The following is a 16,510-nucleotide window of genomic DNA, read 5'->3' as shown; positions in this document are numbered from 1 at the left end:
TTGGATGCAAATGCCAAGGCACTGCACCCTTCAGGATTAACCATAGTCTTCAGTGCCAAAGAGATTAGTTAACCAAATGCTCCTGAAGTGCATTTGAAAGCCAGCTCATATATTACAAGCAAACAGAACAAGAAAATGATTAGGAAGACAATCTACACATCCTTTTTTTTTTTTTTTTTTTTTTTTTTTTTTTCCTGTTTGGTTGGTTTGTAGTAATCTCTGGCCTTACCTGCAGTGCCCTTTGTATTTTTTAGAGTCGAGTCCCTTTAGGGCAGGAATGGTGACTTACATTTTGCCATGGCAGCCATTGTGGTGCTGTTGGAAATGTTTCATAAGTAACATTAATGCAGTTCATTTGGAGGTCAGGTCTTACACTTCTGCATTCCTCCTGTTGAGTGCCACAGATGGGTTCTGGGTGCTCTCTGTAGCATATGAAACATAAATGAACTCTTGCACACTTACTTGAACCACGAAGCTTGCATTGTTCTTCATGGAAAAACATCCTTCTTGTTCAGAAAACTTGAGGTGGTCATAGAGTTAGAACAGGGCAGAGAAGAAGAGATGCTATTAATTCCTGATGCGTGGTTAAACACACACATACACACAAAAGACAGACAATAACGTGGAGGACTTCTGTTTTATCTTACAGCCTGATGTTTTTTGCTTGCTCTTTCTCCTTTACTTGTAAGCTATGCTTATTTGGTTCTGACTCAATACTTCCACATAATTATGTGCGTGTGTTGGTCTGTGTCCGTTGCCCAAGGATTTAAGTTAAACTGCAACAGCATTCTAAAAGCAAAGTACAAACGGCTGCAGCAGGTTCTGTGCCAGCTCACGCAACCAGTGCTGCTTTCTGCTATGTCAGAAGAGGTGGGTTAAGAGGCAGATGTTGTAGTTACAAGAATGCAGTCATTTATACATAATATGCTTCTTTACCGTAAGCTTATGCTGTTTATCTACAAAGTGCAGAATTTGTCATAGAGAATAGAGCTATAGAAATGGCAGAAGGATGTTGCTGTCACAGGTGTGGTACAAACATATATGAGTACTCATAAACGTGTGCGTGCAAGAGAAGAATCTTAACAGACTCCGTAATCACATCTCCTGGGATATCTAGATAACGTAGTAAAATGCAGTTTGGCCTGAACTACCGATTGAACTAATATTTTTGGATGCTGATAGTACTTCAATAAAAGTCAAAGCTAGTAACTTTCAATATTAGCTAATGCTGTCTTACTATTGCTGCTTTTTCTGCTCAGGCCCCACCCTGAAGAGATCCCTTAGTTTCAAAACAAAGGGTAGTAAAAAGCACAGCCATTGATATCAAGTTTATAGTACAGTTTAGGTATGTATTCATGCTGTGGCCATAAATATGGCATACTGCTAACCTTGGCAATAGAGATTGCACATAGTAATTATTATGAAACATGTAACAACATTTCCTTGATTTTTTTTTCTTCCACGAAAATCCTGTATGCTTCCAGTTCAATTTATTTTAAAATCTGAATCACTCTTCTGCTAAGTGCTTTCTCCTCTGTCAGAATGCACTTAATCTCCCCACACCTACAGTTTTATTTTCCATCATCCTCTTAAAATCTATCACGCTTGCCTTGTTTTTTACACTGAGTGCAGTAGCAGTTTACATTTATTTCCCAAGTCAGTATAATTTTAATTTTTGCATACTGTTTGAGCAAGCTTTATAGTGTGAAAGGAAAGCCAATGATACAATCAGGATGAATAAAACCATTTGGGGTTATGTAATGTTTATTCATGTTATTATTATGCAACAGAATTATTACTTCTGGCTTCCTTAAATCCATTTTGAGTTCAGCAGTGTTGCCTGCTGTCTCATACAAGACTTTCTTTGTTTCTACTGAGTCAGCAGAAAGCAATGATGAACTCCACAATTAAATTACATTCCTGGATGAGAAAAAAATGGTGCGACTTTTCACAGGAAAAGCATCACAGTCTTTGACTACCAACAATGTAAGCACTGATGAAAAACGAGCTTTACGTTTCTGAATGGTCAAAATTCAATTTTTTTTCATGTTGACCCATAATTTTCATCAAATGCCATGACTTTTGCCATATTAAATGTCTGACTGTGTAAGTGGCAATGTCAAACATTCCTTCTCTTTGCTAGACTTGGTATTTATTAAAAAATCACAGCATGAAAGAATTGTGGCAAATTGCTTCACCGACCAGTATTTCACAAACAGAATTTGTATAATAGATTTTCGTAGGGTAAATTTAAAGCTGTTGTCATCTTTAACATCCAGGCAGTATATAAATAAGAGAATGATTGAGAATTTTCAGTTGACGTTGGTGGTGATGTACTTGGGCTGATGCTGTAACAGCATTAAGTGGTGTCAAAATTCAGTTGGACTGGAAATAATACCGTGCTGTCTAGCCTTGTGTCGAAGTAGTCAGGGGTCATAAAACAATAAAATAGGGAACTGGGGAGCTGGGAGGGGACACAGCTTTGACAGTGCAGTTACGCAGTAGGGCACAGGCATTGAGCTGGACAAGGCCAGGAGCCAAGTTTGTGGAGACAGGGTTATGTCCGTGGACTGGGCGGACGCACAAAGCTCTCGATCTCGAGGCAGGCTATAAGCTATTGACTTGGGCTATGGGCTTGGAAGATGATGTCAGCAGCAGTACCTTTTTTTTTAAAAAAATATATATATAAGGATGTTGGTGTGGGTGGTATGGGGAGAAAGATCCAATGTTGTAGGCCTTTTAAATCTAGATCAGTTTCAACTATCAGGAAGTATTTTGTGTAGAGGCCATGTTGTTGTGGCACTGAATACTGCAACCTGACTTCTAGTTTATGCAGTCTGCCACATGAAATTCTTAATATTTGCATACGAAAGAAGTCTTGGAGGAACCAAAAGGGACTAAGATGTGCTTTTAGCTTGGAAATTCAGCCTAAACTGCTAAACTTGTTAAATTAAAGGTGGGTTATTATCTGTGCATGGTTGTTAGAAATGCTCTTAGAGTTGGGAAGTTGACATAGTTGTTTGTAGCCATTTATGCAACACTTCTGCAGCTGGGCTAGATGATCTTTGAAATGCCATTTCAGAGTTTATTTAGCTCCCCTGTAGGAGATTTACCCACTAAGAAATGACTGTCCTTGCCATGTGCTGCAATGTGTATTTGACCGGACAGCCTATAATGTGTGTCGGTGTGTCATGTAGTTTAATAGAAGCATCACATTTTTTTTAGTGTTCTTTTTTTCAAAGTGTTTGTCCATGCCGGGGTTTGTACTGTTCCTTGACTGCTGTGCCCTTAGTTGCTGGCTTGGGATGGTATTCTGCAATCGCTCTGTAACAGTGCAAGAGCTAGGGCCTTATAAAGGTCTCTTTGATTGAACACTTGGGTGTCTCATCCCTACATGAAGATCCAGACCGACTGGAATTGCGTGGCACTGGCAGGAGATTCGTCCAAAGAGAAGAAAACGGCTGAGGAGGTACTGGGGAGTAGTTTTCCTTACAGTAGGAGTCAGTTTGCTCTCAAGGAAACCTTACAAAGAAGTGAGCTAGAATCTGGCCTGCTGAGTTGAGTGCATGGGTCTGTCATGTTTTCAGTTGTTCCTAGCTTCCGCCATCTGCTCGTTGCAACAACGTGAGGTTGGATTGGTGGTCTTGTACACAGGTTGTGTGGCCTCTGCATAGAAACGATACTGCTTAGTTCCACAGAGGGTGCCACCTATGGGCTCCAAAGTACATCCCAGAGCAGATCAGTGTTCATGTGCCCGTCTGTGGCTGGAAGGACTGTGGCATCTGGCAGGTACCAGCACCCCTGAGGTGGAAGGCATGGTGTACCTGGCACTGCAGTCTGTAGTCAGGATTACTGGAAGCCATTTCCGAGTCAGAGTCAGGTGAAGTATCTGAGCTGGCTGCCACCTCTTGTACTTCTTTTCCCTGCTCAACATCCCTTCCTTTCTCTTCTGTGCACGCTGGTAAGCAACTCAGCCTGGCATCTGTAAGCAGGCTTTGGTACCTACAGACTTCCAGGACAGGTTGGAAGCAGTGCGCATGGAGAGGGAAGGGGAGGAAGAGGAGTTAAGACAGGGGATATTAGCAGAAAAAATAATCACTACTTACTGCTCCTGGGGCACAGGGGAACTGCCCCAGCTGCCTGTTTCCCTCTCTCATGGACTCCCTATAATCCATGCCTGTGAAAACTTTTATTAGTTCTGACAGTTTTACAGAAGTCCAAAGACTGTGTAGAGTTCTTCCCTTGTGGAGACACTATGCAGCATTTCCTTCATCTACAGAAGTCAAAATATTTTAGAATGGCCCGAGTTTACTGCCAAAATGAGGAATAAATCCTATTTCCTCACCTTCGGTCTGGTGCCCTATTTGCTTAACCATCCGTTATTTCTAGTATTTATTTATTGCTCGGTTTGGTGACTGGACACTTTGGTGTTCCTAGGCACTGAAGAGAGGAGGATGCCAGGTTTTATAGAAGTAATTCTCCTCATAATATGGGACAGATTTGTTTGTTGGGTTAGAAAAATATTTCCAGCAAATGTCATTTGATGACAGCTACATCTCAAACAGTATGAAATGCACATGACTAAGAGTGCTGCCTGACTTACTGGTTTCTTTTTCTTGGTTTCAACTTTAAAGTAGGGACTTGTTCAACTTCTATGTCCAGTCAAAACCATCACAAGGGATACTTGTGCGTCCTAACATATTATGAAAATAATGTCACTGGCCTGATGCTTGTGAGAGAACCTGAATGTGGCCTGCACAGACTGCAGGTCTGTGGAATGTGTCAAAAGAAAAATAAATAAAATAAAATAAAGAGTTGAACTAATCTGATAGGTCAGGTTCATTTAACTCAGTGAAGACAGATAAGAGGGTGGGAGGGCTTGTCTTGATTTTCTTAGAAGGCCTAGCAAGATGGATGAGAGCCAGAATGAGAAGCTTTTTGAGTGTAGGAAGCCATGAGAAGGTAAGTGTGTAAATCATACAAGATAGCTGGAGATGAAGATTGGGACTACACCGTTGGGGCAATTTTTAGACTATTTAAAAAGCATGTGTACTACATAGTGAACCTGCCAGAGGACTTGATTCTCATTGAATAATGAAGCCACATTCCTTTGTGTAAGTGCCTCTAAGAAGTTGACCAAATCGAGAAGAGGAATTTCTATCTTCCCTTGGCAGAGATTTTTTTTACGCTGTTGTTGAACAATACCGTTTTAATATTGATCTCTTTGAAGATTCAGCTGCTTTAGGGGCTCACTTAAATTCCTCTATATGCATGCAGCAAGAGGTGATATGTAAATTAGGTTTATTTACTTTTGCTTTGACTTATTTAGAGCTAGTTCCACATCACTCTTGATAACCAAATGAGTCTAAATTTGCATAACTTCAGAAAGTGTGAGAAGCACTGCTCAGTGCCTTGGTATGCATGTTGTTTATTATTTTCCCGAGTGGCTTTAAGTAGCTGCAAGGTGCTTGAGCGAAAGAATTCTAACTGAGCAACTGTATTTGTGTAAGGCTTTTTTTTTTTTTTTTTTTTAACCTCTGAATATGACCCACAGCTTTTGTTACTGTTCGCCAGATCTTCAGACAGATACGTGCCAGACTGTAAGCTTTAAGGATATGAGAAAATGAGAATGTCTTTTGAACAATGATCATGGAATTAATTGGTCCTGGAAACTTGGGGTTGCTGCCAAGAAAGGTTATTTATGTGGTAAGAAAGGAAGGGAAAAGGGTGGAGCTTTGGAAATCCAGGAATACCCCTAGCTGTCAGATCACAGGAAAGAGCTCAAAGTTATTTTGGCTTCTGAGGTTGGTGCAGTCAACACACAGAATTCTGATTTTCAGCAGCATCTAGAATGAGGAAATGGGAGTTAGTAAAGGGAGAAAGCTCTGCAGAGAGCTCTGAATTCATTTTATTTCCAACTGTGCGGCATGATAAAAGCAGCCACTCTCGTGAAGGAAAGCACTGTGCTGTCTGGAGCCTGCAGGCTGCAGGAGATCCTACCTCTGGCCTGCCCACTCCTGCATTCCCAGCCGTGGTTTCCTAGAGTGGAAATTCAGCTTCAAATTCAGTCTTATCTCATGTGAGCTATTTTCCAGGCTGACGGTTCTGCAGTGCAGAAGCCAAGGGCAAAGAGGGCAGTGGTGGGATGCAAGGCTCTTCCATACTGCCCGAACCACCGAACTGATTGCAGGAGGAAGCACAGATGTATGCACCCAGGGGCCTGTCCTGAAGGTGCTTCAAGCCTGGGGCTTCATTTGATAAACTTAGTCCAGTCACTGATCTCTGTAATGTACGCTGCTATGTGGCATTGTTAGTGCAAAAATACAATTTTTCATAGTATTTTTAATGATCATGTGGTCTGGACAGGAGCAGTAAGCATAATGTGCGCAGGATTGATTCAGTTCAGCATGACTGTCAGCTGCTGTGGATTTTATGTCCATACACACATGTATTGACATAAAGTCTTGCTTTCTTTCTCTTTTGAAGCTTAATCATTCCATGATTTAAAAAAAAAAAATAAAAAATTAAGGATGAGTATGGATATTGTAGGCTTAGGCTAGAGAGTCTGTGCGTAAGAAGTGTTACCAAAATTAAGGTTAAAATTACAAAAAGCATTTTATTCCTTCTCTCAGAAGGTTAAAGCTGAAGTTGTTATTTAGCTAAAGCTAAAATTGTTATTTAGGCAAACATTGAAATGAAACAGTCATCCTTTAGATTAAAGACTTATTTTTGTCTAACATACAAATGACTGCAATTTTGGGCAGTTTAGTCCAGCGTAGGGTGTTTGTCCAGTAAGTTAATACAAATAACTAGAATGGAAAACTGCCCACCTGGAAAAGCTGTAAGCTTCATACAAAGTCAAAAGCATTTAAAAATCTAGCTGTCAAAATCAATACAAATGGAATTTAGGAGGCAGTAGTTACTTATGTGCTCTTGAAAATCATTTTTGCAGGATTTTTTAATAAAACAAGTCTTTAGTAAAGTGGTAATGTTTTAAATGACTAAACCTCTAGTATTTGATACCTGATGTACTTACTGTTCATGCCATTTGTTTTCTTCAGTATTTTTTTTAGTCTGCTTAATGAAAAGTGATTCCATTGATTTCATTCCATGATTCTCACTTTCAGAATTGTAACAGACAACATTTGCATTGAAAAAACCTGCAGATTAGTGGGTTTGGGGTAAAAGAGATTGTTTCCAATGACACTTCTGAAATCATGGCCAGCATTCTGCCTGTTTGTGTCACAGCTTATTTTGGCACTGTTCAGATTTTTGACTGTTCTTTACCTTGAAGAGCCTGTTGTTCCTATTGATAGGAAGTTTTATTAACTGAGGAGTTGGTGGAATTTATAATGCCATTGAAGGTTAACAGATAGCATTTGTACCTCCGACACACGAGGCTTTGGCACCAAGAGCTTCATTTTGTCTGTTAAGCTGAATGAAATAGCCGGTGACTTTGGGGCATGTGGAGGTGTTGATTTATTTTTCTGTCCTCAGAAGACAAAATGGCAAGAAATTGGTGTACCATAGTCAGTCCTTGCAAAGAAGGCCTGATGGGAAAGAGAGGTGGTGGTTGGAAAGGCAGCTCACAGTGTGTCACCGCGTTCAGAAAGGCCCCTGGTTTTTACACACCTGGTTGTTAGCCTTGTTGATTACAGGATGGATGTCCATCCTAACCTCAGCCTGCTTACTCAAGCCCTGTACTGGGGCCTGCTACAGGGAGACCACATCTGTCGACTGTTAAGATGCTCTGCGTCTCTTCCTCATCCTGCAACTGTGAGGACAGCTGCCTTGCACTTTCACAAAGCCTTGGTGAGTAGCACTGAGCACGGGTTCAGGACCAGCCTGAAGGGGCAAGGGCAGGGCTGGAACTGCGGCCAGCTTGGAACCAAGAGACAGCTCCTTTGGCACCAGACATCTGCAGCTGCATTTGGAGGACCTTTTTAGCCTAAAGTGGTTTTCAGTTTGAGCAGAGCTCTCCTGTTTCAGCAGGAACTGTAAACACGGGTAATGTTTCCTGCCCTACAGCTGTAGGACAATGCCCTTAGCAGAGAGCTTCAAAGCCCTCTGAAGGCACCGTGTTACAGAGGGTCAGTGGAGGTGTAGCGGTGATGCTAGGTCAGTACCCGCACAGTCTGAAGAATAAGGAGTTGAAAGGACATACCTTAGTTCAACCTCTCTGTGCTTGCTCTTGAAAGATGTTCTCTATGTGGTAGGAAGTTACTTGCTCATGAGCTAGTCTTGCAGATTATCGAGGCTGGAATTTTTTGCCTGAAAAGTCAAAGTGAGACTGTTTAAATATATATATGGCATTTTATATTTGTTTGTTGATTTACAGCCAATAAAACTTGCTGAAGCTGTGAGATTTTGGGGTCTAGGACCTGTGTTAGGCTGCTGGATGTGTTGTTGATGGAGACGAAAGGAAGGAGAGGGAATCAGAGCAAACCTTCTGGTGGCTTCAGTTGGTACCACATAACAGTGATCACCGTGTGCCACTGTCAAACTTGCAAAGAGCTTTAGGAAAATCTTTTAATAGCAATAGCTACAGTATGCCTCTGAGCAGGCAGTCAATGCAAAAGCCAACACAAAAGCTCTTGCCTTTGGGTAGCCTGCTTATGTCAGTGAAGAGATGGCCTCTTGATTAAATCCAGACTGAGCAGTTTCCTGTTAGCATGCTAGCTCAGCCCACAATGTCTTATTCTGAAAGTCTGCCAAGTCATTTTTCCTTTTAAACTTAGAGGCAAGCTTACTAAAGTAATACAAACAATCCCTAAAAGAGCCTTAAAATGATTTCTAGCAGTTTCATGTCTTGCTAACAAACAGTTTTAGATTTTCAGGATTTGGAGGGATTTTTGTTGTTCGTTGTTTGTGTGTAGGGTTTTTTTGTTGTTGTTGTTGTTGTTTTATATATATATATATATATATATATATATATATATATATAAAACAAGCTTCTCCTAACACGTCGTCTTGGGAACGTTGCAGTGTTGCAATCAAAGGAGAATTTAAAGGAGCATGTATCAGTCTTGGAAGCAGATTCTGTCCTCACTTGGTACACATTCACATCAGTGAATGAGAGGGGAGGAGGAGACAGCCTTCATTCAGCCTGTCATGGAGCGGGGAAGTCTGCTGGGGGAAAGACTAATGGCTAAGTGCTGTGGCGCAGACTTTCTCCTGTGTTTGAAAGAGGTTATGTTGTGTAACTAGTTATTTTCAAAACTATGTTTTAATCATAAAATGAAAGGTCAGCAATATATTTTTTTCTAAGCAATTTTTGCTTAGTGGAAATTTGAATGGAGGTGTATAGTGACAGTAACAACATATCCTTTTTGGTGTTTCTGTAATGGTGGGGTTAGATATAATAACACACACACCTTTAAATGAGATATATAATGTTGTATACCTTTAAAACAGCCACAGGACCTTTGGAACAGAATTTTGCAAGTTACTCTGGTGTAGTTTTGATCATTCCCTGTGGGGCTGCATTGAGGTGGCTGTGGGTTTTGGTGCAGCGGGCCTGTGCATTGCCCTGTCTAGTTAGAAAATGCAGGAATCAGTTCATGACACTAGACCGTTACCCGGTCTGTAATTTTGTTGTTACGGAGGTAAACCTGCAGTGCTTCCAGGAACTGTCTTACTCCTTGAACCCAAGCTCATTTTCACTATACTGGCCTATGTGATCCTGCAGCCATGGGTGAAAAAGGTTGGGCGACTGCCCTGGGTTACGTTTGACCCCACCAAGTGCCATGAAGGGCTCAGCTTTAGCTGGTACACTTTTGTAGCACAGTTCATTGCATGGCTGCATGAAAACCAGCTCAAAAGCATGGCAGCAGGCGGGCAGAAGAGAGCCCCTGGAATGGCTTTGTTTAGTGGCACAGACCCGCTGTGAAACGGTGCCACCTTACTGCTGAGATATGGCTGCGTTTCCTGGGACCTCAGCTTGCCCGCTGAACCAATGGTTTTACGCTCTGTTGAGAGGTCCTGGTGGCTTGGTCCTACAAGACACTCCTGTATCGTCCACTGCTTCCACACACGCACAGGCACTTTTCTACTAAAACCTAGTGCCTGGAACCATTTCTTACTAGAAGGTCTGGAACACTGTGGGGTACTGCTAGAAATAAATAATTACCCATAGTATTTAGAGATGCTGAAGCTATTATTCCCATTTTTTCTTCAATTTTCTACTCTGCTTTAGTAGGTTTTATTTTAATGTTATACCAAGAAGTTGCTGGACCTTCTAAGCTGGGAAATGAGATGTCCTAGTGCAGGAGCAGCAGAGCTTTAGACTGGATGTCTATTTTGCCAAAGAGAAGAAGGTTATCTATGAAGAGAAGGTTATCTATGATAAACAATTGAAAAGCAATGGAAGTTAGAGCTATTAATGTGAAATAGGCAGGCTATCCATTCCTAATTACTTCATAAATAGCTTATTTTTTTTTCTTTTTGTTTTGCCAGTATACCAATCCAGAGTCTTTAACACCTGTAAGTCATTAATGTGGTATCCTCAAGTCTATAGTTTAGTACCAAGGTGTTGTTTTAACATTTAGCCTCATTTCTAACTCAGCCCTTATTAGGTAGTTTATGAAGCACAATCTCTGGTCAAAATGGCCTTGTGCCTGAACCTCAGATTTAGCCCGGAAGGCGATTGATTCTTCAGGGTGAATTTGAGACATGTTGTCAAGGAGCCACACAGAAACCCAAAATATTGCTTAAATTGTTACTTGGGGGAGTATGTGACATTGATCATTCTGCTCCCATTTGAACACGGACTCAATATTCAAAACCCAGAAGAGTTGTTAAATTGTAAAATGTTACTGTAAAGCTTCTCTGGGAAATCTGGCGTGATGATATGCCATGTCAGGATGCAGAAGGAGCTGTTACCTGGGTAAGGAAGGCTGTGATTCAGAAGAGCATCATCACAGCAGTCCCAGCTGAAAGCTTGCTGTGAGTGCATGTATGAGAAGGAAATCTGCAGAGCAATAATGCTACGCTGAAAATGGGTTGAACTCATTGGTTGGTTTTTGTTCGGAGACTGAAGGGGAATTGATGACACACAAACTAACCTTGGTTCTTGTCTGTTCTTGCCAAGTGAAAGTTTGTCTTGTAGTATTTTTCAACCGATATAATAAATCTAACCTAAACAGATTTAGGAATTGGTTTTCACAATCTTAAAATATTTCATGATGCTATGATTTCCCTTTGTATAATCCTGTTAAGCCCAGATACATACGTGTTTGCTTTGACCAGAACATTTTCTGAGCTCAGTGAATGTGAATAAGTTCGTGTACAAAAGTCATGGTGACATCTGGGGATCTTTGGCAGGGTTTTTCTTTTTGTTTGTGATTGCAAACACTCAGGTAGGATGAAGCCATCTTTCTCTCAAGAGAAACAGCTTTTTTTTTTTTTTTTTTTTTTTTTTTTTTTTACAGTGTTGGTGCTGTGTGATTACTGTGATTAAATAGTCATTATGCGTGTAATTGCGATCAAGGTAGCGGAGCAGGTGCATCACAGCGTGTTCTCAAGCTGAGGACAGTTTGGTTCCTGTTAAATAGCAGCAGCAGAAGGGAAGCTGTACTATTCCTGATGCTGCCTCTGTAGGACTCAGCCATTTTTATATCAGTGGTCTTGTTGAACATTCCTTCCCACAGATAGCCTATTCCGCCGGTAAAGAGAAATTTCCTATTAGATTGCGCTTGTTCTTGTTTGCTTGCTTGCTTGTATAATTTATAATCCTGCTTTTAAGGCTTTTCATCACAGATAAATATTTAGTCTCAAACAATTTTTTGAATTGTCCTCTAAGTAGGAATTTTAAGGGAATGTTTCTTGTTCTTTCAGACATGAAGCAGTGAAAGCAAATGCTGACTAAAAAAAATATACCCATCCACCCACCCCCCGCAACAAACAACCAAGCCAAAAGCCCAAACGTGTGATTAGTTGACAAGTACTGTGACAAACAAGAAATGTAGGAGATAACTGAAGGGTTATAATGGCATGTTTGCAAGATGTCTTTGATACTTTCTTGGCTGTCTGAATGTGCTCGTGACCTTAGGTTTTGTATCAGCCCCAGGCTGGTATTTGCAGCAAAGGAATCACAAGTTCTGGCGCTAGTTTAACTGTGGTCAGTTTTAGTGCTTATTCAGAAGCTAAGTGAGACTGAATCACCACTGTTGTTTCCTCTAGCAATATTAATCTCTTTGTGGGATAATGGACTTTCTTTTACATAATATATATGGTGGGATCACAAGATAACTTGATAGCAGTCAAAATATTAAATATTCTATGGAACATGTCAGAGAAATCAACTTACTAAATAACCTCTGTTATTTGATACAGTGATTGGTGAGCCCAAATCTACAAAATATAGTAACTAAATCTACAAAAAAATAGTAACTAAAGGTGGACTACCGAATAACCATTCCTGTGAAAAGATGAAATTTCATCTGTTTTAGTGTGATGGCTGTGTGAGGGATTTGGCTTCTGTCTGATTTTTGTGTTTTGTCTTTGCTTTAACTTTGTAGGTTGAAGGGGACCAGTTACCTCCAGGACATACTGTCAGCCAGTATGAAACATGTAAGATCAGGACAATAAAAGCTGGAACTTTGGAGAAACTTGTGGAGAACCTTCTGACAGCTTTTGGGGATAATGATTTTACCTACATCAGTATCTTTCTCTCAACATACAGGGGCTTTGCTTCTACTAAGGAAGTACTAGAGCTTCTCCTTGACAGGTAAGAGCCAGTGGATGGTGGAATCTGAGCTGTCATTTATGTGACAGGGAGACATCAGAAATTTCTTCCATTACTTTCATTGGATGTGAACTGAATAACCCAATGGACAGATGTCAAGAATACTGCAAGATTCAGAATTCTAGCGTAGATATAAAATGTGTAAATGTATGCTGCTTATATTCTAATTCTCATCAAAGCCTGGTAGGAAAATATTCCCATGTCAGGAAAATGTGCCATGTCTGGCTGCAAGGGAACCAAACTGCGACCAGCACAAGAAAATTAACCTAGATTTCCCCTTCCACCCCCCCCCCCCAAAAAAAAAAAAAAAGAGTGGGCTGCAAAGTCATACCTAGCATAGATTCCTATGTTTTGCTGAGCACTAGCGTTTTCATAAATAACTCTAGTTTTTAGTTTTTTGAGGGCTACTGGTTTGAAACAGGGATTGTACAAATGTAGGCAAAAATGCACCATCCACTTCTGCTACTTCATATGAACATGCAGTCATATTTTTTGGAACTCCTTGTTCTAAGAAGGAACTCATTGATGCCTCAATAGCTTTTATGGCAAGGCTGTTAAATCATGTCTGCTATATCTGTATAAAAGCTTAGAACATTTAACATTATTTTTCTCACCTGAAATTGTAATTGAGATGTGGCTAGGTCAGAGGTGATTTATTTTTTTTTTTTGGAAGTATCATATTTATTTCATTTTCAAAACTGAATGATGTACAGAAAATGTACAGAAACAGTTATTTTGGCATATAGCAGTTAGAGGACTGGCGTTAGAACTCCTAGGTTTTATTTTTCTCTCTCCGACAAGGTAGATAAGGAACAAGGCATGGATAAGTTACCTGTGCTTTCCCGTTATGTCTGAAAAGGAGCGTAATACCACTTGTTTCATAGGAAAGTTAAGAGGCTCAATTAATAATGTTATTGAAGCGCCTAACTGTCAGACCTGCTGCAACTGTAATAATAACTGTGTTCGCTCAAATGCAGCAACTTCACAGCCAGGTGAGAAGTCAGATGAGGAAAGAGAAGCCATCTGTGGAAGCAGACTGTACAGTTAGATTTATTACAGTGAGCTTTACTTCTCAGTCCATACAAATTGCGATGTAGGACATAAAAAGCAACAAAAATCAATTGTGCATATGTGCAAGGATAAAAAGACGCTGAGGGATCCCTTCTTTTGAATGTGTAATTCTTTCTGTACCCTCAGTTTTGGGTTTTATGTTTTGGACATATGCATCTTTTGAAGAATAGTGTGTGAAAGGCACTGAGGTTGTGCAATGCTAGTGACATTAAAGCAGAGCTGGATGGCTGAATGACTGTGTGTCATGAGAATCTCTTACTCCATAAGAATGTTAATTACCAAGGAGTCTCAAATTTGTCAGAGAAACCAATACTTGTATGCATCTACACTGTCACTTTCAACCAGTAATATTTACTATATAATTTAATTGAATTATTTTCTTAAAGATATGTTTTTGATAGAAGAAACTTTTTAAAATTTTGAATAAATAAAATAATAGCCTTTGCAATTATGCATTGCCCAAAATGGCTATTTTAAATACTATTCCCCTAACAATACTTTTTTTTTCCCGTGTTGGTGGATTGCCATACAGCTCTTTTGGGGTTCTTATGTATTGATTGATATGCATCTGGGGAAATTTTCTTTCTGTAATCAATGAGAATTTGCAAGTAGCTTATATAATGTGAATTAGTCAGCAAAGGTGGCTTTAAACCCAAAGATGCACACTTATCTTTTCAATTAAAGGCTCTTGGGTAAAACTCAAGTAACTTATTTTGTCTTAGAAGTGTGTTCATATTTCATGTTTAAGTGCTCAGAAAACATCTTTATGTGCGTTTTGCCATCCAGTTCAACAGAGGCGTGTTTTTTTTTTTTTATTCTTTTTTTCTGGGTGTTTTTTTTAGTGATTTCTTTTCTTACTTCTCTGTTAGTGACGTGTTTTGGTAAGGCAAGTAAATATCCCACCTGAGACTGTGACTTCATTTTCCAAATCACTCTACAAACATGCTCAGGGAAGGCCTCATTGCTCTCTACAACTCCCTGAAAGGAAGGTTAGGGGAGCCGGGGGTTGGCTTCTTCTCACAGTTATCTAGTGATAGGACTAGAGGGAATGGCCTCAAGTTGTGCCAGGGGAGATTCAGGTTGGAAATGAGGAGACATTTCTTCTCAGAAAGAGTGGTCAGGCACTGGGACGGGTTGCCCAGGGAGGTGGTGGAGTCACCGTCCCTGGGGGTGTTCAAGGAAAGGTGGGTGACAGTGGTAGGAGGATGATTGGAGCAGATGATCTTGGAGGTCTTTTCCAACCTTAACGATTCTATGATTCCAAGGCATGGGAAGTGGCTATTGGCTGTGGTGCTGCTCCTCGAGCTTCTCTGCCTTTGATGTTTAATAGGAAGCATTACTCTCCAGAACTGTCGATTCAGCCCTTCAAAGAATACTGAAATAATTAAATAATCTCTCTGTAATTGAGGATTGAAGAATTTTAAATTTGGGACTGGGGACAAAGGAGGGGCATTGAAACAACAGTCCATCCTACAGTCAGTTAGCCTTGTTATGCTTTTGATTGTTTTGTGGTATTTCATCACTAGCCATTAAAATGTTCAAAATCTGCTAGGCTGTACTGCTATAAAGATGATGAAAAAGTCTTTTGGGAATCCTGCTTTTGCACTGACAGTAGTAAGTCCTCTAGATAAATGGTTCTGTTTTCTTTCTGTATTTTCCCCTAGAGAAAAGGATCATAGCAAACTAAAAATAGAAACGTACAAAATTGGTAAAACACCAAAGCCATAAAATCAGATACTCAAATTTCAGGATTTTGAGCAAGGAAAGAAGTCAAGATCGTTATGAAGTTCATGCATCATGTGCTTTAGTTTCTACTTCTATGAAGTTTTTTGTTTGTGGTTGCTGTTGTTGTTTGTTTTTAAATGTAGGCATTAATAATAGGATTTTAAAAACACCCTGAAGAAAGTAATTACTCATTCTCTTAGAATCACTGGTCATGAGACACCTAAACCCTTTGGGCTCCTGTGAAAGGTAGTTGTAAATTGTATAGCTGGTGCAGTTTAGCTCAGTTAACTCTGCAATTAAGTTCTTAATATTTTTGTATCTGGGCATTACATCTGTAGCATTACAGTTAGATTGCAGCACAAAAGAAGTGGCATGTCTAACTTAAGAGTCTTTTGTGTTCTCAGGCAGGTATCAGAGGAGCAAGAAAACCAGCATTGGTAGGAAAGAAGTTGAGCAGACAGGACTAATTTCTTAGACAGAATTCTTAGCTTTGCAATCTGCGCATGGCTATTCTGTAATGGATGTGATCTGAGCGTTCAAGCAGAGAAACAGGAAAATAGGAGTCCTCTAAAGATGAGGCCTTCACTATTCATAGCCTTCTTGGCTATTGATTGAGAGGAAAGATCCTGACCTGATGTTGTGCACTACTGTGTTCTCATGGTCTTCTGGATTTGAAGAGATTGGGCTCCTGTCCCTTTAGAGGTTTTGGTAACGCACTGCTGTGGCAGCAGCGCTGCTTTAAGAGAAGAACAACCCTGTGGGGTTGGCTTTGAGGGTATGAAGGGAGAATTGGGGAAGTTAAGATTGTTTGGGCAGTCAGGTTGCTGAGAGCAGCAGCAAGTCAGGAGGTTAGGTGTCTGCCCTCCTCTTCCAATGTGGATTTAAAGAGGTGGAAATGTCATAAGAGGGCAAGAAAACGCAGGGGAAAAATATCCACAGAACAGAACTTACTTTTCTGAGCCCAATTCT

The 16,510-nt window shown here is 40.3% G+C and overlaps 1 protein-coding gene across 2 annotated transcripts in view; it reads left to right on the top strand.

Moving 5' to 3' along the window:
- Positions 1-16,510, top strand: part of RGL1 (ral guanine nucleotide dissociation stimulator like 1) — a 77,559-nt gene that overhangs the window by 15,894 nt on the left and 45,155 nt on the right. The window contains exons 2-3 of one of the 2 annotated variants that reach the window (XM_035332740.1): positions 12,519-12,570; positions 12,683-12,727. In XM_035332740.1, the coding sequence (XP_035188631.1) occupies positions 12,569-12,570; positions 12,683-12,727 (47 nt within the window). In that variant the 5' untranslated portion in view covers positions 12,519-12,568. Of the gene's footprint in view, positions 1-12,518; positions 12,728-16,510 lie in introns of both variants that reach the window. The other variant, XM_035332739.1, reaches the window with a different exon arrangement.

Source organism: Oxyura jamaicensis, chromosome 8, assembly GCF_011077185.1.
Source record: "Oxyura jamaicensis isolate SHBP4307 breed ruddy duck chromosome 8, BPBGC_Ojam_1.0, whole genome shotgun sequence".
NCBI lineage: Eukaryota > Metazoa > Chordata > Aves > Anseriformes > Anatidae > Oxyura > Oxyura jamaicensis.
This window is presented reverse-complemented; position numbering and strand designations above follow the sequence as displayed.